Source organism: Glycine max, chromosome 12 (assembly GCF_000004515.6).
Source record: "Glycine max cultivar Williams 82 chromosome 12, Glycine_max_v4.0, whole genome shotgun sequence".
Classification (NCBI taxonomy): Eukaryota; Viridiplantae; Streptophyta; class Magnoliopsida; order Fabales; family Fabaceae; genus Glycine; species Glycine max.
In genome coordinates, this window is record NC_038248.2 from 15,202,026 (window position 1) to 15,227,654 (window position 25,629).

Sequence of the window (25,629 nt, forward strand, 5' to 3'; positions counted from 1 at the left end):
AGGAAGCCGCGGTGGGGAACCTTCGACGCTGCTGATGACGTCGAGGAGGCGGTGAAAACCCTTGGGGATGAAGGCGTCGACGTAGATAAAGAGCTCGCTCTGGGCGGCGAAGAGCATGACGTCAGCGGGGAACAACTGGGGGAGTGCGATGAGAAGGAGGCAAAGGAGGGCGAAGAGTTGGGAGAGCAAGGCGGAGACGGAGAGGCATTCTAAAGGGATTGGGGGTTAGGGTTCCTTTGTTGGCTGCGTTGTGCATGGACTATATATAAGGGCTTTTATTTTAATTGAGATGACGACGGTCTTTCATTAAAATGCGTCGTTATTGTTATCACCAACACGCATTCTAAGGCGGTTTTTCAATAACCGTCTTAGGGTGTGTCTTTTTAGTAAAATAATTACAAAAATGTCACCGGTTCATTTTTTAAGGCAGTTCCAAAAGAACCGTCGTAGATTTGCTGTCGTAAAAACTCATATTTTTAGTAGTGTACAAAGGGAAATCATGGTGTGGTGATCAGGGAAGATAAGAACCCAACAAACCCCTCCTTAATTAGCTGCATTTTACCATTTTACATTTCTTCGGTATGATTTGCCGGTGCTATTTGCTCTCATTCTTACTTGTTTAACAAATATTTCATGACTTACATTAGTTAGTTTCATGTAGTCTTTTTTTTGTTTTTTTTTAATTTAAGTTAAAAATCTATAAATACAAATTTGTGGAATTTTTAAATATTTTTTCGTCTAGTGTTTTTTTGTTTTTTCAGCTTCTCTTTGTGTATGTTGTAAGAGATAATATCATTGATCCTATCAAAGACGAGGTATTTGATCCTCTGAATTTTTTTGAAAAATAATTATTTAATTTTAGAAATTTGTCTTAGGAATTTTTATTTTCTTAATCTTTTGTAATTAATATTAAAATGTATTTATAAAATTAATATTTAAATGATAGATTAAATATAAATAATACATAAACCTCTTATTTTGATTTAATCTATCATTTAAATATTTATTTAAAAAATAAATTTTACTATTAATATTAATTACAATCATGCTAATATTAATTATTTTTAATTATTTATATTTTTTTCTGATGAGATATTAAGCAGAAAAAATATCAATAATTAAAAATAGTATTTAATTCAAAGATGGTGCTTACGTGTTTAAGTAAGCACTGTCTTTGAAAGTAAATTTTCTAAGACGTTGCTTACGTAAGCACCATCTTAAAATGCTAACTTTCAAAGATGGTGCTTACGTTTCTAAGACGGTGCTTACGTAAATACCATCTTAAAATGCTAACTTTCAAAGACGGTGCTTACGTAAGCACCATCTTTGAAAGTTCCTCGCTTTTTAAGATGGTGTTTTTTGACCCGTTGTTGAAAGTTTTAAGTTTCCACAACATGGGATTCAACGACCGTCGTTGTATCCTATTTTTGACCATCTTAGAATAGCTTTTTTATAGTAGTGTTTGGACTTGATCTTGGATTAGTGGGACAACTCATACAATATATGAACACATAATTTATGCACCAACAAATCATACAAGCTTTGCATCTTTACCTGGAATGTGGGACAAAACTCTAACCATGAATGAATTTTCCAAGGTTGGTCTATATTCAGTATGCTATGTGCTCTTACCGATAAAGTGTAAATTCTAGTTGGTATAAATTTTCTTTTGGGCATGTTGGTGTTTGTGTAATTGTGTTGCATTGTTGTTAATCCCTTGTTTTTGTTTTCTACTCAGTGTAAATTTTGTATTTCTTAGAATGTTTGTAAATTATGACAATGTTGAAAGCCTTAAGTTTTATGATGGTTTAAAATTGTGTTCTTGTAGACATTTGCAGTGACTAGTTGGCGGCTTGGTATATTGCTTGTCCAAAACATTATGTTGCAGCATGCGAAAAGATTCAAAGCCAGGTATGATGCATTTTTTTTCCTTTTTTGTGAATTATGCACAACTCAATATCAAACTTCTCCTTATTTCCTTTTCCTCCAAGACATCTAAACATATGCTTAAGTTTTACCATCTTTTGCAATTGAGAGGAAAGCTTTTAAGAAAATTCCCAACTTTCATGTGGATACACTTGAATAGGAGTTTTTTTTTGTGTGATTGATTTGGGAAATCCTCTCGAAGTCTCATGAATTTATACCTACAGCAAGCATATGATCTTTTTCTTATTCTATTTACAAAAGGTGTTGAGAAAGGGAAAGGCCTGTTTGGATACAAGCCATGAGCTCTTTTGAGAGCTTCTCTCTCTACTGGCAATATATCTATATTTTCAGTAGAGAAATTCTCAAAAGAGCTTATGGCTTGTATCCAAACAAGCACTTGCTAATAACTTGTTAGGTAGTATGAACAGATATCAGCCTAATGGAAGCCCTTGCCTTTAGCTCTTTGATTGTCCGATGTGCCAATGATCATTAATTTGAAAATGGCAGGGCATATATATCTTTGTATCATACATGATGGCGTTTTTTGAAATTTCTAGTTGTTGAGTTGAATTATTATTATTTTTATGGTTTAATTACCCATTTAGTCCCTATAGTTTCCAAACTTATCCAATTTAGTCCCTATAGTTAATAACTGGATTTTTTAGCCCCTGTGGTTTACCTTTTAATTTCCAATAGGTCCCTACCGTTAAAATTGTTTAACACCGTTAACGGACCTTGGCAAAACTCCCTCTGCACCGCAAAACTCCATCTGCATTTTGAATTCATCTCCCTCTCGGTCATTGTCGTCCATTGTTGGGAATTAAAACTCATTGCGATTTGTTGTAACCAAGCGTTGGCCCATGTCGTCCATTGTTGCAACGATTTGAAAACTCATTGTGATTTGCTACAACCTCGCACGGTACCTCGCATGACATGACACCTCGCACCGCGCCGCACTTCGCACGACACCTCGCACCTTAACCTGCCTTAATCCTCCGTTGAAGAAGAACACGTCTGGTTTTCAGTTCGCTGCAATAATGGACGACATGGGTCAACGCTTGGTTGCAGCAAATCGCAATGAGTTTTAATTCCCAACAATGGACGACAATGGCCGAGAGGGAGATGAATTCAAAATGCAGAAGGAGTTTTGCAATGCAGTGCGGTGTAGAGGGAGTTTTGCCAAGGTCTGTTAACGGTGTTAAACAATTTTAACGGCAGGGTCCTATTGGAAATTAAAAGGTAAACTACAGGGACTAAAAAAACCACTTATTAACTATAGGGACTAAATTGGATAAATTTAGAAACTATATGGACTAAATGGATAATTAAACCTATTTTTATTAAACAAAATATCCTACGTGTACATATTTTTTAGACGATTTTGTTCTATTTTAATCAATCACAATAGTTATTATAAAAAACTTTTCAATCATGACAATTATTTATATATTTTTTCTTTTTGACAGAAGTTATATTATTTATATATCTCTTAATCATCTTTATATGTTTAATTAAAAATATCAAAGCACGATTTTAAATGTTTATTATTATTACTATTGAAGAAGAGACATTTCGTATCTTTATCTATGTTTTTTAAAATAAAATGAAAAGGTGATTGAAAAAAGTAGTAACAACAGTTGAATTTTGAATGTTTATGAAAGAAATGAAAACAATTATATATATATATATATATATATATATATATATATATATAAAAGAATAATTTAGGAATAAGAAATGCGTATACAAAAAGGAGTAATTATCTAAATTATTTTTATTTAAAATAAGTAATTTTTTATATTAAAAAAAGTAAATCTATTGTGTACTGTGCAATGCTTTCCCACGAGGGAATAAGGGGCTAATAATCTCATATTCACAAAAACCTGAACTTTATTATGTTGTTGTTGTAGATGGAGAAGGGTAGAACCATGGTTGTGTCTACTCTATAGTTTGCTTGCATCAACGATGTCTCAACTAATGTCGCCACTATCGAGAGGTAACAGTTTCACCTCTTTCCTTATTTATCCACTTTCAATCTGAATTCATTTCAGATTCTTCACCCTTGCAACCCAATTTTATGCTCTGAATCTTGAACTTGGTGATGATGGTCACTAGTTTATGAGCTGCCCAGGTTAAAAGGAACCTTGAATATTGGCTCCTTAGCTTGTAGCCAAGCCCACACTCTTACCTTTGACAAATCATTGATTGATTCCACATCCACATTTTGATTTTTGAAAATAACCCCATTTCTATGACCATGATGTCCATATTTAAAACGGAATCAAGTAGGCACTCTCTAATTCAATTGTCCTCTGGGTTTTGTTTTTTCTTCTAACTGAAACTTTTTGAGCTTCGGTTTTTCTTCCTTGATTATTGTTTAAGTATACAAGATAATTTGTATACTAATCAGTGGCGGAAATGACATTTAAGATTATATGCACATTTTTTTCTTATTTTCATCCTACACTAAGAATTTAAGATTATTTTCTTTCCTATTTTACTTTGCATTTCGTCAATATTATTATTAAGAATTTAAGATTACATGAAATTTAAGATTACATGGCTGTGAATGTTTAGTTCAAGTAGTTTTGGTATCAACAACTTTTAATATATTATCACATAATTCAAAGGAAAAATTATTAAATGGATTAAGTGTCCAAGACTTTCTCTAGGAGTATGGTTTTCCCTATTTGAAATTTTAGGGATCTTAATAAAATATCAATAATCACCAGAAACACATTACGTTAGATTATCAAGAGGGGTTGTGAAAAATACATGGATCCATGATAAGCAGCGAAATTGATGAGTCTGAGAAATTGTTGATTTTGTGTTCTTCCTCAACCAAATCACCGTTTTCCTTTTGGGACCTTAGATTTCTCGTCAGATGGGGAGAAGAGAATACAATTTCTAATTTTGGTGTCTTAGGGGGTCACAATCTTGCTTTAGGTTTTAACATATTAAAGTTTTCATTATTCCCTAACGGGTCAAAGTGGTTTCCGCTTATCAAGCCCATATTAATTTCTGATGATAGTCCAATAGGCTCACCAAATTAGATCACTTTTATTGAGCCCATAAATGTAAGTAACTAATATAAAAGATAAATATAATATGTAGCCCACAATAATTAATTAATTAGAAATTATAAAATTCCTAATAATCTTCGACTTGAGCTTCATATTAACTTTAATCATTTATATTGCAAAAGTCTTTAGGCGCGCAACTGTATGTTATTTACTTTTAGACTGCGGCCATGGTCGAAGAAGCTATGAGAGTCTATTTAGCAAACTTCCTAGAGATAGCTCTTCCAGCCAACATAAATATGTATCCAGATGTGGAGTGTTTGCTAGCTTGACATCCAGTAAAATCAGAGTCTAAGTATCCAATGATCTCCAAATTCTCATACTTCTAATAAGTGAGCATGTATCTTTTTGTTCTCTTTAGGTATTGCATCACACGTTTTGCTACTTTCCAATGCTGCATTCCAGGATTACTCAAATATCTGCCCAGAACTCCTACTACAAATGTTATATCAGGACGAGTGCAAACTTAAGTGTACATTAGACTTCCTACTACTGATGCATAAGAAATCTTTTATATCTTTATTCTTTCAAGGTCATTATTGGGGCATTGTTTGAGACTAAACTTATCTCCTTTAGCTATCGAGGTATCTCCTGGTTTACTATTTTTCATGTCGAATTTATCTAGGACCTTATCGATATAACTTTTTTGTGACAACCTTAGGATACCTTGAGAGCAATCTCTTAGTATCTTGATTCCTAATACAAAAGAGGTTTCCCTAAGATCTTTCATATCAAAATTTTTCGTCAGAAATTTCTTAGTCTCTTCGCATCGTAGTTTTTTCTTTTCCCGCAGAAACCCAAAATTTTCTCAGTAAAACTATGATCTTGGATTCGTTAACCGTTGGATTGTCGTGAAACTTTGATATGTGGTTTGCAATTCAATCACGCACACCCTTACCATTGGGATTTGCGAAATAATATTCACACAAAGAGAAAAATGAATCGCACGAAGACAGTTCAAAATGAAGGTTTCAATCCCTTCTCCTTCTCTCTAACGTTTGGGAACCCTATCAGAGCAATTAGAGGAAAAACTTCAAGAATCTCAGGAAACCACTAGAGATGCCGCTATTGCTGTCACAATACACATGTGAGCCTGCTTAGAGGTAAGGAATGAGTTTATCGCAATTGGAAGTTAGAATGAACATGTGTAGGGATCCTTAGAGGATTAAATTGGGGTTTATTTTGGGATGTTTATTGAATTATAATTTTTCCTTTAATATTATAAATACAATATTTTTATATTTTATGTACCAATTGATGTTCTGATGAGAATTGATTGATAAATTTGAGTGTTCTTGATGTTTTTGCCTATGATTTTGATATAATTGTGTGAAATTATTTGATGGGCTTTACTCCCCATGTTGTGATAAACCTTTTGTATGAATTGTTATATTGAGATTATTAAATTGTGATTCAAATTGTGAGTATGTGATAAATTGAACCTGCGATAAAAGGTAAAATACATGTGTATTGAGTTGTGAGCTGTGAACTGTGCAATCACACAATTGTAAGACCCTTTAAGGGCAATGAGTATTATGATGAGATTCACTGTGGGAACCCGATAAGTTAAAATGATTTTGAAAACAATTAAGTAGTTGTGTGTATTGCATAGTTCATAGGTAAAGTGTATATGATTCATGAGGTGTGATAATGTGTTAAATTGAAATTATAGCATTATGATTGAGATCGAGTGTATGTGATAAATTGAGTATGTATGTGATTGAGATGTGTACATTGAGATGTCATGTGCATTGAGTTGTGAACTATGAATTGTACAATCACACGACTATAAGACCATTTAAGGGCAACGAGTTAATGCTAAGACCCTTTAAGGGCTACGAGTTAAAACTATTTTGAGAACAATTGAGGAGTCATGTGTTTTGTACTGTTCATAGATAGAGTCTGTGTGCTAAAATATTTTCTGGGTTGGACTTGAATCAGGAGGGAAAGGCCCTGATGGACTCTTCGGAGTGTAGGCCTTGAGGGCAAATACACTCGGTTTGAGTGCTCCTTTAAGCCTATGTTGATCCCATATGGTTGGAGCATTCTCGCAAAACAGCGTGACCTTGACTGGTCTCCCTATAATTTTACCTAGTGAGAGTGACCTGACTTACTAATGTGTGGTTTGTCTTGTCATGTACTCCTAGGCATCCGACGAGGTTTTTCACTAACATGATACCACATTGCATATAGAATTGAGTCTTAGTGTATATGTTGCATAACGCTTGTGTATTGATCGATATTGATTGACTTGGTGATATTGTGTTTTGATCCTTGAGTACGTGAATGTTGTGAAAATGAATGAGACATGTTGTGTTGTGATGTGATGTTGGGCGACAAAATGGTGAAATGACGTAAGCTATGTTTGAGTAAGTTTTATTTTGTTTATATGATATTTATACCTACATGTTATCTGGATTCTCTCCATTAGTTAGGAATGTGATAACTCACTCCCTGTGTGTTGCTTGTGTTTTGATCCTGTGATGATCTTGAACTTTGTGTTCAGGGGAGCAGAAAACTAGGTGAATTGTTTTAAGGAACCTTGTGCTGAAGGACGTCAGGACACAATGCTCTGATAGGATGTGACATTGAGGTATATGTTTCTATATTAATTGTATGAAGTCTTAGGCGGCCTTGTTTGAGCTGAGATAATTTATTATTTATTTGGACAAATTTTATTATGATGTTAGAAAAGTAAATGTGAGCCTTTTACCCTTTTGAAAGGCTTGTATTTAAATGTGTTTTAAAAATTTTTAATTAATTCTGATTTCTTATTCCTTTTATTATTAGTATATATATGTGAGGGGTAGAGGGCGTCACAGGTTTTATTAACTGTTGTACTTGGCACCCTATTAAGGATGTAAGCTGCGGTCTTTAAGGATTTTCCCCAAAGTGACTTTGGAAAAGAAGAATGACTAACCATACTTCTCTCCATATCATTAAGAGTTTGGTTTCGTCATTCTGCAATTCATGCTAGGTTTACTTGGCATAGTGTATTGCGGAACAATTCCACACTCTTTCAGAAAAAGCGCAAAAGGTCCTAGACGTTGTTCTCCTGATCCATCATATCTACCATAGTACTCACCACCACAGTCAGATTTGACAGCCTTAATTTTCTTTCCAAGTTGAAGTTCAACTTCAGCCTTGAAACTCTTAAAAACGTCTAGGGATTGGGACTTCTCATGTATCAAATAGAGGTAACCCTATATTTAGAATAGTCTTCTATGAACGAGATAAAGTATTGTTGCCCATTCCAAGAAGGTGTTGGAAAAGGACTACAAATGTTCGTATGTACCAGTTCTAAGATGTCTTTAGCTCTTTCGACACCTAACTTCCTTATGTTTGTTCATTTACCCTTTATGCATTGAACACAGACTTCAAAGTCTGATAAATCTAAAGGTTCAAGAATTTCATCCGACACAAGTCTCTGAATTCTCTGTTTAGAGATATGACCAAAGCGTTTGTGCCATAAAGTGGCTGAATTCTCTTTTAATTTCCTTTTTGTACCATGTGAATTTGTTTGCAGTATTTTATTATAGAAACAATTAACATCCAACATATATAGATTATCAATTAATGAATCAGAACCAATCAAATTCGAATTCTGGTAGAGACTAACTTTATTATTTCAAATGAACAAGAAAAACCAAATTTGTCCAAACTAGAAATAGAAATTAAATTTTGTCTAAAAGATGGTACAACAAAAGTCTCAAACAAATCCAAATAAAATCCAGTCTTTAACTGCAATCTAAAAGTTCCTATAGCCTCCACTGCAACCTTTTTTCCATCACCAACAAATATGAATCTTTAATCATCACTTGGCAGACGTCTCCAAAGGCAACCCTTTCTTTACACGCCATGTGGCGTACTTGGGACACTCTTTCTTCATGTGTCCAAACTTCTTGTAGAAGTAGCAGGTAAACTCCTCATCATTCTTTGGTTTCTTTTGTTGAGAAGACCCTTCAGTAGCACCCTTAATTTTCTTTCTTTTCTTATTCTGAGAGGTGGATCTTAAATGAGCACTTTCAAATTTATCTCTTTACCGTCTCTCTTCCTCTTGCACACAGTGAGATATAAGCTCATTAAGGGATCATTTGTCCTTTGAGTGTTATAACTCACTTTGAATTGCCCAAAGTGTGCAGGAAGTGAGATCAAATGCACGAGCAGGTCTTCACAAAGCTCTAACTTAAGTGCTTTCAGTTTAGGTTTAGATGCCAAGTTAGACATTTCCATTATGTACTCTCTTATATTACTTTTTCCCTTATACTTCATGGAGATGAGTTTAGCCAAAAGGTTACTCATCTCCACCTTCTCATTTTTGGCAAAGTACTGTTCAATTTCATCAATAAATTTCTTTGCATTTTCACCCTCAAAAATAGAGCCCCAAAATGCTTCTAGAATAGAGTGTTTCATGATCATAATGCACATTTGATTGGAACGATCCCATTTATCAATTTTTACCTCATTGGAGGCTTCTGGAGTGGAAGTGGGTCGTTCCATTATCAATGCCAAATCCAAATCCATACAGTGGAAGTGAGCAGATACATTTGCAGCACTAGCAACAGAAACTTAATAATAATAAAAATAAAAATAATTACATGCTCATAAATAAGCCAATAAGCTATATATATATATATATATATAACAAGACATGTATATATATATATATATATATATAACAAGACATGTGCAAAATAGTTCACATAGCAAACTCATCACAATATTAATTCATAGTCTTTGGACAGAGAAATTAATTTGTAATTAGTACCCTCAACGCAATGATTAAATATTGACAATAAATTATGTCAAATCATAGTCTTTCTTTGGACCGACTATAATTTACATGAAAATACTTTAAAATTGTCACACATTTATCGCTACAGGTACAAAATTATTTGGCCAAATTGTGTCTTCATTTGGGCTGAGCACAATTCGCACAAATAATTTTATACTAATATTTATACAATTTTAATTAAATTAATTTACGCAATAGAGATTAATTTGACAATATATTGTTTCAATCAACTCAATCAAAATTACCAGACATAAAAAAGGAATAATTTTGAGGGTTTGTAATTTCTAAATTTACACCGAAACATAATGGGAATCACCAATTAATACACATAATTCACAAATAAAAACAAGGAAAATAAAAATAAAATGCAAAAGTCAAATTGCATTTAACGATACGCAACAAGGTTTTCTTATGATGATATAATAAAGCCAAAGATTATGTATCACATGTATATTATGTCATGGCATGGATTCCTAGCATGCATAAGCAAACAAAACCAACCGCCATAAAAAAAAAACACATGAACGAGAAACAAAAATGGATGACTATTTTGGTGGGAGAAAAAAATAGTTTTTCCCATGGAATCCAAACGCAAAACATGAATGCGCATATGATGATTATTATATCGTGATCGAAAAGAAAAAAAATTCCAAACTTACAATCATAATTATAATTACAAAGATAAAATCCCAAAATAAAATTAGGGTTCATGCAACAAAATAATACAGGTATAACATAAACCAAATAACTTTAATTCCCAATAATCTAACAATAATGATGGCTCTGATACCACCTGTTTGGAATTTTAGGGTCTTAATGAAATAACAATAATCACCAGAAATACATTACGTTAGATTATCAAGAGGGGTTGAAAAAAATACCTGGATCCATGATAAGCAGTGGAATTGATGAGTCTGAGGAACTGTTGGTTTTATATTCTTCCTCAACCAAATCACTGTTTTCCTTTTGGGACCTTAGGTTTCTTGTCAGATAGGAAGAAGAGAATACAATTTCTAATTTGGGTGTCTTGGGAACCACAACCTTGCTCTAGGTTTTAACCTGTTAAAATTCTCATTATTCCCTAATAGACCAAACTGGTTTCAACTTATCAAGCCCATATTAATTTCTGATGATAGTCCAATAGGCTCACCAAATTAGATCACTTTATTGAGCCCATAAATGTAAATAACTAATATAAATGATAAATATAATATGTAGCCCACACTAATTAATTAATTAGGAATTATAAAATTCCTAATATTCTCCTATTAATGATCTAGTTAAGCTTTAAGGCATTGTTATGAAAATGTACCTTTAATTTTCTATATTAGAGTATTAGTGTTTGGATAAATTTGAATTTTATTTCATATTTAGTTGATTTTTTTTATTTGTAGAATTTCTAAATTTAAAGTTGCAAGCAAGTCAAGCCCCACAAATCAAGAAATTTATTTAGTTAAAATCACTGCAAAATTGCCTCAATTTCATGCTGAGAGATTTGTCATCTCTTTAAAGTAGTTTCACTAATTTAAATTTAGGCTAAATTGTAAATTTGGTCCCCCCCTATTTGTCTCAGAACTCAATTTTGGTCCTCCTATAATTAATTTCACGAATTTAGTCCCCCTATAATGTTAAATTTAAGGCTAAATTGTCAATGTTAACTGCCATGTGTTGCGCTTTTATTGGACGTTGATCGCCACGTGTCACGATTTTATTGAAGGTTGACATTAATTAAGTGCACGAAATTAACGTCCAATAAAAGTGTAACACATGACTGTTAACATTAGCAATTTAGCCTTAAATTTAATATTATATGAGGACTAAATTCGTGAAATAAATTATAGGAGGACCAAAATCGAATTTAAAGACAAATAAGGGGATCAAATTTATAATTTAGCCTTAAATTTAACATTATAGTCTACATTATAGGTCATGCTACTTGTAATATTGTGTTTTGAAGATCAAGTATTTTTTTCCCCCACTTTTTTAATGCCATAAATTTTAGTGATATTGACCCTCAGAGTTAAAGTAGATAGATGGTACACACATCTTCAACATAGAGGGTTTTATACCAAAACATTATCAATTGGCTCAAGAAGTGGGTAATAATTAACAAGCACGGCTTCTATGCTCAGTTGGACTACAAGTTTTATCCCATATGATAATTCTCCATCTCTGGTCCATTTGTTCTTGCAGAATTTGCTTACACATTTGTTCTTGGAGAATTTGCTTGCACATTTGTAACTAACTTGTAAGGACTTCTCTATTCTTTTTTATCAATATGCACAAGAATCCGCACATTTTGATTATTTTTATGGAAAAGGCCTATGCAGAATATGACAAAGATGGTCATTAATAGTTTTAGTTATTTCTGATTAATAGTCATTAAAAATTGAACTTCTTTATATTGATACACAACTTTATTTAACTTAGTAGAATGTTCTTAAAAAATGGAGTTGTGTAGTTATCTAAATATTGTATTTGTAGATTGATTTTGAATTTAGAACTAAAAAATGTTGTATATATAAATAAATATTAAAAAATTGCAAAAATAACATGGTTCTATCAAAACTGATATTGAAATGTCTTATACAACATCATTTTTTTTATCAAAATCGATGTTATATAGTACTTACAACATTAGTTTTTCCAAGACCAATGTTTTTTTGTTATTTTTTTAACTTATAACATCAGTTTTTTTTAAATCGATATCGTTTTTACTTTTTTTTTTGTTTATTTGCTACTAATCTACATTGTTTGTGGAAAAAATCGATGTTGTATAGTAGATTTTAACACCGGTTTTTATAACCGGTGCTAAAATAATCTACTTTTAATGATGGTTGTTTTCATATTGGTTTAAAATCCATGTTGAATATCCAAAAAAACCAATATTAAATGACAAATTTGTAGTAGAGATATTAACAAGATCTGTGTTAAATTTTGTCAAAATTGAAAGAAAAAATAAGAAGGTAATCAAATGATTCATATTTTAATATGTTTTAAAAAGTTTATATAAGTCAATCTTAATTTATATAAATAAGATAGAAAATGATTTTGAATTAATATGAAATTTGCATATATAATCTAAGTAAAAAGAATATTTAATCCAACGGTAAGCTTTAAAAAAATATTATTTAATTAAAAATTATATAATAATATAATAGTTATTAAAGTTATATTAATATAATTTCAACCTCCTCAATTTATATATTTAGTTGAAAGTGTTGAAGGGAACAATCCTTTATTATAAATTCGTTAGTTTAAAAACTTTTAAATTTGTCAGCAATAAAAACGGTAAATTTAAAACTTTAAACTTTAAAATTCATTCATTCAAATGTAACTTAAAATTAAAAAAGTTTTTTCATAATTAATTATGTTTGATTTAATTGTAATTTATTAGAAACTAATGAAAAGTTTGAATTAAGATAAATTCTATTTTTACAACAATAAATATTTTCAAATTTTAAATTTAAATTATTTAGCATATTTTTATTTTGAATTAGATAATTCCACAATTAAATATATCATAAATTAATCTTATAAAAATTAAAACATATTCTTGTTTAGAAGGTTTAAAATAATTCTTTATCTTTTCAAATATTTTTTTTATCTTATCTTATTTAAAAGGTTTAAGAAGATCTTTCAATATCTAAATATGTTTAATTTTTTCCTTCAAATAAATTATATTTTATCTCTTAAAAAAATATAAATAATCAAATTGAACAAAAGAAAAATAAATGACCAAAATTATCAGTTATACTTTTATTGATGGAGCTTTGAATTCAATAAATTTTAATAAAATTGTGAAATTAATGCACAATTGACCTAATATATAAATTTATGGAAAGTTTGAAATTGATCCATGGCCATTCTATATTTGTAATAGTAAATATTTTAAAATTTTAATTTCAATCATTTACCATCTTTATATCTTTATTTAACTTTTTAAAAAATGATGACAATTTCTAGTTTTGCTAAAAAAAATTAGAATCAAATAGTTATACAAAAGATACTTTACAAGTTTAATTTAAAATGTTAAATTGAATAATCCTTTATTTTTAATTCGTTGGTTCAAAAACTTTAAATTAAAAAAAATGGCAATTGAAACGGTAAAAATTTTAAACTTTGAAAACTTTAAACATTGGAAACATTAATTCAAATTTAATTTAAAATTAAAAAACTTTATAATTCTTTATTCTTATCAAAAATTAATTTTTCCTTAATTGTAATTAGTGAAAATTAATCGAAAGTTTGATTCATGATCAATTATATATTTACAAAAATAAATATTTTAAAATTTGAATTTAAATTATTTAGAATCTTTATTTTTTGAATCAAATTATTGCGGTTCAGAGTTAACATTTAATCATGGATGCTCAACTAATAGTTAACTGACAAAAGGATAATAATCGTTGATTTTGAAAAAATAAAATACCTAAATATCTTAATTTTAAAATAGGGAAACTGAAATCGTAGATTAAACATTATATACAGAAGGAGCTATCATAATGCATTATAAAAATATATAATTTTAACCTTAAAGTTATTATAAAATAATCTTATAACAAAATGAAAAACCTATCATAATGCATTATAATAGACATATTTTTTTAGAATTATAAAAGATATAATTGAGTATATATACTTAGTAAACTTCACATAGTAATCGTTTAATAAATTTAATTAATTTTAATCAGAATCATTTCAATTTTTATATTTTTATGTCATTTTGCATCGTCAAAATTCACTTTAATTTTTAAAATTTTTTAAGGTTTTAAAATAGATAATTGCATCATGATAAAATAGTCATTTGATTCATGAAAAGTTTTATTAAATCAATTTAAGTATAAATGAATTTTCGTAATATTGGTTCCGATTTTAATAATCATTTTATTGATGGAACTTTGAATTCAATCAATTTTAATATAATTGCAAATAAGTTATTTTATTTAGTTGGTAAATTTCTAATTGTAATCAGAAGCATTTTTCATTTTTATGTTTAGATTGATAGAACAGGATGACATTGAAACAAAATAAAATATATAATCATTCACATTTTATCAAATGATTATAATCATTCACTCTGCTTTTTTGATAAAAAATAAAATAAAATATATAAAATTTTTGATAATTTTTTGTGCTTATTTTTATATTTGAGGTAATTATATTGAGCGAATAACATAAGTTAAATATATTATTTAATTTTCTTATGTATTCAATTGGATAAAAAAAAGTAAATATTGTCATAATTTTTGACAATTTTATATATTTATTTTTATATTTGGGTTGATCACATTAAGTGAATAATACAGGTTAAATATATGATTCAATTTTGTTATGTATGTTTATGCATAATTTAAACAATACATTTGATGTATTAGTTCAATTGTTGTTTTGGATATTTCAAATTTATGCCTTGTAAATGTGGTTCAATTCTCTTGTTCCATTAAACAAAAGCAAATAACATTTAAAATAAGGTTCTAGCATCATTTAGATACAAAAACAGATCAAGTAAAAATTGTCATATTTGTTTATAGACGTCTATATTCATTTATACGGTTAAATAAAAATATTCAATCTCTTTATTTATCCTGGGCATTACACGGATTAAAATCTAATTATTTTAATAATAAATCATATTGCTCCATCTAAACCAATCCAAACATGATTAAGTTGGTTCAATTTAAATAAAAATATGAACAAAGAAAATACAAATTAATCAATTTAAACCAATTAAAATTAATCAGTTCAAATCCAAATATGCATCCAATGCTATCTATAAGAATCCACCATGCCCACCCTTGTATTAACTCAGTCCAAACATGACACTTAGGCTCATATTAAAATATGCTAAATTATAATTTAGATCCTCCTAATTTTTTTTAATTCATGATTTTGATCCCTTCTAGTTTATAATTGTATCATTTGATCTTTTTAATTTTATAAATTGACGATTTTGGTCCTTCAGGTAGATTATTAATTAATAATTATGATTAATAGAGTTATTAAGTAAACTATTAATTCATAAAAAATAGTTATTGAGTTAATTATAAATTAAATAAAAATTATTAATCATTAAAAAACTTTAATAAAATATTATTAATCCTTATGTGGTGTTACTTTGCTAGTAGTAAAGGAGGAGAGAAAGAACATGATTTCAAAGATTAGGATTAATAATTTTTATTAAAGTTTTTAATAATTATTGATTTTTAATAAATTTATAATTAACTTAATAATTATAATTATTTATTAAGAATTTATTAAGAAGATAAAAGTCACCAATTTATAAAACTAGGAGGATCAAATGTTATAATTAAAAATCAAGATGAAGAAAATCATGGATTGGAGATCAAAATTATAATTTATCTATTGAAAATATCATCAAAGTTTTATAATCCAAAATCACAGTAACTAATTAATATTACTGATTTTAAATTAAATCAAGTCAATGTTTTAAGAGTAAATGATCATTATGGTCCATAAGGGGATCATTTAGTTTATGAAAGAATTATTTTTTATTTATTCCTTGAAAAAGTAAAAAATATGACAATTCTGTTGTACTTTTAAATTTATGAGATTATTTTTTATTAAAATATAATATTCAAGTTTCAATTTCACAATAATTTCTATTTTTTTAGAATTAATTTGATAGAAAGTTGTAAAATTTTAGAATTAATTTGATTTAGGATAAGTTTAATTTAAAAGAATGAAAGAAGTTTGAAAGGGAATTAAGATAAAAATAGATAAAATATTTAAATTAAAATAAAGTGTAAAGACCTAAAATAAACACCAATTTTTAAATTTTTTATCTCAGACCAAAATGGTCTTTTACTCATTTTTAAATACAATTGATCAATATAATTTTTTTTTAATTGTGGTCTGAAACACGTGACAGGCCCATTGCCCAAAGCAAATGAAAGGAATAGTGGGCACTTGGAGGATCCTTAAAAACAACTTCGACCAAAAATTTCGGCGTTTCCGACACAAACACATGTCAACGACACCATACGCCGCTTAAGCCTCACCGTTCGAGGACGAAGAGGATGTTGTGTGCACCGTTGCACCTCACTGTCCTGAAACCCTCGTCACCATGTCAAGGTTCATCATCTTTTACCTATTAATTAGACTCTCTCTTTCAATTCTTAATACTATATATACGCTTTCATTTATTGTGTTAATATCATAATATTCTCAGTGACGCCACACCTTCATCTTATTTGGACCATACATGAATGTATTTCAAATTCTAATGCTAATAGGATTGTTCGTGTTGCTTGACATTTGCTGTTTCAGTTTATTTTATTTTTCATATTTATGGTTCTTTCTTCAGTCCTAGTGGTGATACCTTAACTTCAAAGTGTGGATTATTTTTCTTTCAATAGTGTTATGAGGCACCCCTTTGTTAGATGATTGTTTACATGGACCTAAATTAAAAGGTTCTAGAGCAACAAATACACTCTGCTACTGAAATTTCTCAATTTGGTAATTAACTTTGAAAGCTATTCTCCTTTTTTTTTTTGGGAATTTCAAACCTTAAGATTTTGGAGTTTTGTTTATGTGAGTTGCTTTATACACCGGAATTTGTCTTTGTGAAGAAGTTGGGGGCATATCTATTGAGAACGTAATAAGAGTCAATCTTGGATTTATAAACCCATATGGATGGTCAAAATTGTTTCAGTTCGTTTTTAATTTTAAGGTTAAACTATTCACTTGGTCCCTATAACTGTCCTTATTTTAAGTTTTTGTTCTTACACGTGAAAATTTCCAGTTCCAGTCCCTACACATGCATAAATTTAAGTTTTGAACTTTTGATCCCTATGACTAACAGCTGATAAAACTTCCTGGCAGTATAAGATTGCCACAAAAAATTTTCTGGCAGTGATAAGCTGTCACCAAAAAACTGTGCAGGGATTAAAACTTATAGTTTTGTTGTATATGGACTAAAACATAAAATAAATACAACTGTAGAATCCAAATAAATAGTTTAACCTAATGTTAATTATCTATATGAATTATACAGTTAAAATTCACTCCTCTCTCACACTCAACTGTGTGTAATGTAATGTGAAGATTATTTATGTAATGTAATGTACACTTGTGCAGGCTTCTTGCTTGTGGAAACATTAGAAGGTTTACACGTTCTGTTCACAAGACAGGCTGCTTGGAAGTATTTTATCCAATGGGGTCCCCATACTCAAGATACAATTTTTTCTCGCACTATAGACATGTACACAAAGAACAATTTCTATTCATGTTATTTAAATCAAAGGTTAACTTTTTAATGAGTAGCAGGGCTAGGAACTTGTATACCCTCCCTGCAAATAATGTAAAATACCATCATGGTCAAGTTGTTTGGAACAGGATGTGTTTCCATAAAGGGCCAGCTCTACCACCAGTAGGTCAAATTGCCCATGTGGTAACTTTGGCTTTGGTCAAATCAAATTTTGTTGTTCATGGTGTGATTGCCTTCATAATTGGAGAGTTTGCTTGGACACAAAGGAAATGGGCAGAAACAGAATCCTTCCCAACAAGGGATTCACTTTATGTGCATGCACAAGATGGGCGTGTGTATTTAACTGCAGCTCTGTTGGCAGTCATTGAGATTTTTGTCTTGTTTCTTAGGGCTGTCTATTTGGTGATTTTGTTCTCTCCTTGTATAGCTATGGCTCCTTTAGTTGATTTTTTTGGCACTCAATTTAGAAAAACATGGATTCATGTTGTTCGAGTTACACTTGAAAAAGCTGGTCCAGCATTCATTAAGTGGGGTCAATGGGCTGCAACCAGACCTGATCTCTTTCCAAGGGATCTCTGTGATGAACTTGCAGAATTTCAAACGAAAGCGCCATCACATAAATTTAGCTATAGCAGAAAATGTATTGAAAATGCATTTGGTCAAAAATTATCTGAAATCTTTGAAAATTTTGAGGAGGAACCCATAGCTTCAGGTAGCATTGCTCAAGTTCATCGAGCTACACTAAAATACAAATTCCCTGGTCAGCGAATCAAGCCTGTTGTTGTAGCAGTGAAGGTCCGACATCCAGGGGTTTCTGAAGCAATTAAAAGGGATTTTATCCTTATCAATCTTGTTGCCAAGATTTCGTCTTTATTCCCTAATTTGAAGTGGCTGAGACTAGATGAAAGTGTACAACAATTTGCAGTCTTTATGATGTCTCAAGTTGATCTTTCAAGGGAAGCGGCACATCTTAGTCGCTTTATCTACAATTTCCGTAGATGGAAAGATGTTTCATTCCCGATGCCCTTGTATCCCCTCGTGCACCCATCTGTTTTGGTAGAAACCTTTGAACAAGGCGAAAGTGTTTTGCACTATGTTGACCAGCCTGAAGGACATGAGCATTTCAAAAGTGCCCTTGCTCATATTGGAACACATGCTCTTTTAAAGATGCTTTTGGTAAAATATTCTGAATTCTCCCTATTTATTTTGTTTTGCTATACTTAATAACTTCATGATGAATTTTGTTTATCAGATTATGTTGTTTGTTGATAGTGTTGTTAGTTCATGAAATTATAGAATGATAATATGTTATAATTGAGTTGATTTGGATAGTGTATGTGCATGAGAATATAAAATTTGAAAGAGATGGTGTTTTTTAAAATGAGAGAAGTGGCTTATTACTTCAGAAACAGCTCCATCCGTCAGTAACCACACTAGTGCTGATTACTGATTGCAACCTTTTGTGTTTTGTATTATTGTCATCAGACTATATCATAATCTGATATGTATAAAATGGATATGATTTTCTACGAAAATATTGAAAGTGAAAATTAAGGGGAAGATGGAGAAGAAAACAGGCTGCGCCAAAAAAAGAAGAAAACAGAAAACAAACCTAACAATATCATCTGATATTTTTTTATAAAAAAAAACACTAACATTATTATTCTGAAATTCCTCATTGTAATATGCTTGGGGGTTTTAGGACTGGATGATGAAGTTGTAAAAGAATAAATGATGGATTCTTTGAGGATTTTACCAGAGAAGATTCTTGATCTTCATTTGAATTAATGTATTTTTTTTCTTAAATGCTTTTGAGCATCATAGAGATCCAGAACTATCTTCCCTTTTCCTTTTAGTTACAAGTTGTATTACTAATTTGTTATATTCTGGGTATAAATAATTATCAATTTCCTTCTCTTAGATATATCTCTTCTTCCAGGTGGATAATTTTATCCATGCAGACATGCATCCTGGAAATATTCTTGTCCGAGTAGGAAAAAGAAAATCAACACCTATACCACTGTTAAAGTCAAGGCCTCATGTAATTTTCCTCGATGTGGGTATGACTACTGAACTTTCTAAGAGAGAACGAGGATATTTAGTGGAATTCTTTAAGGCTATTGCACTTCAAGATGGCCGCACTGCTGCAGAATGCACACTTAGATTATCAAAACGACAAAATTGCCCAGATCCGAAATTTTTCATTGAGGTCAAATATTCTCATGTTTTTCTGTATACAATTTGTATGAACACCCTGATAACTTATTAGCACATAACCTGCTGAATATTGTTTTATATTTACATTTGTGACAAATTTTATATTCACAAAGTTCCAATAAGTAATTGGGCTCTAGAGTTTTCAACAACATCAGAAAACTTATGAATCCTTGTTTAATGGTCCAACCTGTTCCCTATTTTATGGGGATTGCATACCACTTAAGAAAAATGCATGTTAATTATGCACTCCTAGTCTGAGCCCGCAAGTGAGCCTAAACATTTGTGCACACAACATATTATGCATCATCTTCAAGACAATAAGGTGAAAGATTATGGTTTTTTTATTAATGTATAGACAGTACAGTTTATTCTCTTGCATCTCCATAATTGTTGTACAGTTGACAAATGATTTAGAGCTGTTTGTCACACATACTTATTTCAACAGTAGTCTGTACTTTTCTTTTCTCAATACAATCTGTTACCATTTAATAGGAGGTGGATAAATCATTTGAATTTTGGAGATCCCCAGAAGGTGAATCTGTCCACACAGCTGATCGTATGCAACAATTGCTTGAGCATGTTAGGCGCTGTAAAGTCAATATAGATGGCAATGTTTGCGCTGTGATAGTTACCACATTGGTTCTGGAGGTAAGTTCTCTCTCTGAATCACCTTTATAAAGTATTTTTCACACCTTTATAAATGAAATGAATGTTGACAACATCAGTAATGTTGTTTTTGTGCATTGCTATTGGTGGTATATGGTGGAAAATTATTCTTACTTTTTTCATTGACTGTGACACATCGCTGATCAGTATATACTTTATACATATTAAATTGCTGATTATTGAAAAAGGTAGAGAGTGTGGTGGAAATGTGGAATACTTGTTTAGAAATGCACAACTTTTCACCACCACCTGAGGTGTAAACCATTATTTTGCATATCCGTCTTTGTGATGTTCTGATTAGTGGAGATGGTCTGTTGATTGTCTTTAAACATGATGAAGGAGCTTACTTTCTGACCTTTTAGCATGACATGGTTAGAATGCTTTACATTGCTTAGAATAATTTTTGCATAAAAATCAAAGCTGAAATCTAAAACTTAAATCACCAATCAACTATGCTTAGACTTGAGAACAAAAACAGTAGTGGGTTTTCAATTATGGGATGTACACCACAGCCAAACTATATCCCACTTACTGGGTTGAGTCACTTGAGTGGGTTCGGTTCTGCCACATGGATCAATTGATGCCACTGGACTCTATTAAAATCAAAGATTCATTAAACATATTTGGAGTGACAGAATTGATGGGCGTGTAGCCACACAAGAAAAGACAGGATATGAAATGAATGTATATGAGGAGAAATAGGTTTAGCATTGATTGAGGAAAAGATGGTAGAAAATTGGTTAAGATGGTTGGAACGCACAAAGAAGGTCGTGGGAGACACTTGTGAGGAGTAGATTGGATGTCTTTTAGTCCTGTAAAATGAGAGGCTGACCAAGAAGGACAATAGAGAAAGTTGTCGAGAGGGTTCTCATGGTAAATAATATCCTTGAAAGTCTGAATTTTTGTCTTTAACTAAGCCAAATGGCATTGTGTGATGTATGTACCCAACCTCACCTAGTAAAATAAGGCTTTGTTGTTTTTCCTGTCTTCCTCTACCGCATCTAGTCAGATTCAAATTACTTCCATTTGATTCAGTTCTTTCATTGGAGCCTCTATAGGCATGGTTATTAAACTTGAGTATTAACTCATTAACTTGCACAAGTTTTTTTGTTTACTGTGACAAAATAAACCAACTTGGTCTCAAACATATTCTTGGTTGAACTTGGATGAACTTGCGTAGGACCGTGCATGCTTGTTCAAAATCACAAGTTTGCTGCCAATTCCAGACGTTTGGTTCGGGTATGTGGAAAATCCACTTTTCAAAGAACTAAACTTAGAATGAAGGGAAGAGATGGATTGGCATTCGATTAAACTGAATGGAACTCATTCGATTAAACTGAATGGAACTCCAGACACACTCTCAGTTGCCTAAAACTTCCCCAAAATCCACTAAATGGCACTGTTTTCATTAGGGTTTCATTGTTTTTTTTAAACTGTGCATTTTCAGCCAAGATTCACAAGTCACGGTCTTCGTTTTTCTCCTCCAATCAGTCTTTTGGTTTTCGCTTACTTAAGCTTCTCCGACCAACCACAGATAACAAAGTCACTTCTCCGACAAGGTTACTCAACAAGTCTTTCCTTCTCTGACCAACCTCTGTAATGAAGCTCTTTGGTTGTCACTCCTCTGTGATGACTGGCGACTACTTGTGATCTGTGAGGTTGCAGTTGCAGCCCATGTCCCCTGCTAGCTTGAGTGGCTGTTGGCTGCTTTCACCTGCTATCTGCTCCTGTCTCCATTTGCTCCCCTGCCCATCTCGCTTGTTTTACTAGTTAGCTGTGTACTGGACCTATTGGCTTCTGAATTGCGTAAACTAATGAAAATGTGATTTATGAACAAGGTACCTTCTCGCTGAAGTCTGAAACGTGCATTCCCATTTATTCCTTTTGTTTTTTGTTATTTTTTGGTCTGAATATGCTATATTAGTTGAAAATTTGAGATTCCCATTTTGTTTGTCCATAATTTACAATTGGTGGGTCATTGTCCTCAAGCAACATGGTTGTTTGACCCACTCTAAAACTAGGAAGAATGCCCCTGAAAATAGGTTTGATAGGGAGAAGGGAGGGGGGAGAGGTTGTGGGTTCGAATACTCCCGTTGACATTTCTAACAAACTAACATTTGCCGATAAAAAAGAAAAACATGGGACAGATGCCAAGGGATATGCTAGCAAAGTTAAATGCAACTATTGCCCAAAATTATTACCAGAAGAAATTTTAGGTTCAAGCGGCATACTGGAATTAGAGAAGATTCAAAACCTTGAGCAAAAGAAAACGAAGCCAAAAAAAACCTTGTAGCAGGATCGAATAGTGGTCTTTACAATAAGCTACCTAAAACTTATGCAGAAAGCTAGGTAATGGAGTTTTTTTTAAGCTCCTTGTTTTATCTTTTCTTTGTTAAAAATAAGCTCCTTTATTTTTAAGAGCTTTTTTAGAAAATTGTTTGGCCTAGCTTTTTCTTGAAAGTAGATTATAGGAAAAAAAGTTAGGCCAAACACTACCCTATTATCTTAACAGGTTCCAGCTAAAACTTATTTGTCTCGCAAAAACATTAATAATTTTTCTTTACATTTTGTTCTTGTCTCCTCTTTTAGGGTTGGCAGCGAAGACTTGATCCAGAATATGATATGTTGCACGCTTTGCAAACACTGCTATTTAAAGCTGACTTGGCACAATCTCTATCTTATGCCATTGAAGGATTGGTTGCTCCGTGAAATGGCCATTTTTTTGCTCAAAATTTTGAAAATGATGGTGCAGAAGTATTAATGGTAAATTGCTAATTGCTTACCTACGAATGATGATCTTCCAATTTTATATGCCTTTTCTTTTCCTTCTATTCTTATTGTGTTTCTAATAACACGCTGGGAAGTGGGAACCTGGCATTGTGAAGGTTTTTGAAATAATTTTTTTATATTAACTCATGATGTAAAATTTAACATGCAATACAGCTGTGTAAATTAATCGGTTAAATCAAATCAAATCCCTTCTCATGTACAGAACCTTCTAATGAAGGATAGTTTGGGCTTACCTATTTATAGTTATTTTCCTTTACAGCAAAAAAAAAAAAAAAATCAAATCAAAGTAGTCTACACTGACCTGGTTATGAATTTTTTCACAAAATTCATTTTAAAAACTAATTTTAAACTGGCTGTTCATTTTCTAAATAAATCTTGGTTTTTAAAACATGTTGAGTTACAAAATGGTTTTGATACCGGTTCTGAATTAACCAATTTCAAAACCAGTTTTAAACTAAATTTGATTGTCCATGAACAAATTTTAGAACTGGTATGGAATCAGTTTGGCAAAAATCAAGTTAGTTTAGAAAAGGTAAAGGGATTTGGCTTTAAATCAACATAATTGGTTTTAAAATGGTATTAGTTGCATTTCACAACTAAACAGAACCAAACCTTGTATGCACGCTCCTAACGAGCATGAACTGAAGCTGAAGTCTTCCTTTTTGTTTTTGAAAAAATGCGTATCCTGAGATTTGGAGCTATTGCAAGAAGCTACAAAGTACCTAAGAATCCGAACAGGTTTTAAATTGCAGTTGCTTCGTCACATTTAGGTTTTAGCAATTATGGATATTGTGGATCCTGTAATACGGATTGTGGTCGTTGCAGTTTAAAATATCTCACAACTATGTTCAAAATTTTATTAAAATATTTTGTATCATTATATAATTAATAATAATAGATATATATTTTTTTCATCATTATAATGTATTCAAAATAAAATAAAATAATTAAAAAATGTTAAAATAACTTGCAAATCATTTAGTAATTATTGAAAGACATTTTAAGTTAGTAATTACTTAAGAGACATTTTTCACTTAGTAATTACTTACAAATTTGTGAATCTAAAATTTTAACTTTCACTTTCTCCTACAATTCCCAATTTTGTCTCCCTCTTCTCACACGTTCCACCATCACTCATTAATAAATTTCAATTTTCAAATTTTAACTTTTAATTTGTCCCACAATTCCCACTTTCTTCCCATTTCACAGTTGACACGTCTCACTCCTAGATACGAGTACAGAGAATGAAGAAGAAGGTGTTGAGGAAGAAGAAGACTAGAGCCCAACTCAAGAGGAGAAAAAGGGGGTGCAAGGAGAAGGAAAGCCCAAAAGGAGGATTGTCAAGCCCAATTACTTAAAAGATTACGTTTAAGAAAAGAATGCATCAGTATAGCAACCTTATATACTCAACCTCATGCTTAATTAGGAAATTGTTGATTTACAAAGGGGAAACATAACCAATTCTGTTATTCACATATTCTAGAATGATTCCTACCTAGTCAGCTCAGCACAATTCTGTTATCAGACCATCTATATAATACCATGTAAATAATGAGTATAAGGCAATGACAATATTCACATTTACTTACCTTCCTTCCTTTATCTTCTTCTCATGATTCTGTGTGGAGGACTTTGGACCTCAAATTCTAGAAGCTATCACTGGTGCTTTCATTGCTCTTCCCGCTCGTGTCGAGGCTGCCTTAGCCCGCCTTACTTCACGCATTGAGGACCTTCTGCAGCACATTACACCCTCAGCTTCGCCTTCATTTCAACCTCGTAGCCCGATACCTACACATTCCCACAAAAATGAAGTTAGATGTTCCCAGATTCGATGGTACTGATCCTCTTGGGTGGATTTTTAAAATCACCCAATTCTTTGAGTACCACGGTACCCCGGATCACGATCGCATCACCATTGCAACGTT

At 31.4% G+C, this 25,629-nt stretch overlaps 1 protein-coding gene across 2 annotated transcripts; it reads left to right on the top strand.

The window, feature by feature from the left end:
• The first annotated feature begins 16,729 nt into the window (after window positions 1–16,729).
• LOC100777976 (probable serine/threonine-protein kinase abkC) lies at window positions 16,730–23,903 on the top strand. 2 transcript variants are annotated; one of them, XM_003539977.5, is made up of 5 exons: window positions 16,732–16,896; window positions 17,902–19,207; window positions 19,971–20,240; window positions 20,741–20,896; window positions 23,504–23,903. In XM_003539977.5, the coding sequence occupies exons 1-5, from the start codon at window positions 16,889–16,891 to the stop codon at window positions 23,621–23,623; spliced, it is 1,860 nt and encodes a 619-aa protein (XP_003540025.1). In that variant the 5' UTR covers window positions 16,732–16,888; the 3' UTR covers window positions 23,624–23,903. The 2 variants fall into 2 exon arrangements, with proteins under 2 accessions (XP_006592484.1, XP_003540025.1); XM_006592421.4 differs by lacking the exon at window positions 19,971–20,240 and having other exon boundaries at window positions 16,730–16,896.
• Window positions 23,904–25,629: the final 1,726 nt, after the last annotated feature.

Coding starts and splice junctions, on each gene's coding strand:
- LOC100777976 (XM_003539977.5), top strand. Junction 20,241..20,740: donor ATCCGAAATTTTTCATTGAG/GTCAAATATTCT, acceptor ACCATTTAATAG/GAGGTGGATAAATCATTTGA. Junction 20,897..23,503: donor TTACCACATTGGTTCTGGAG/GTAAGTTCTCTC, acceptor CTCCTCTTTTAG/GGTTGGCAGCGAAGACTTGA.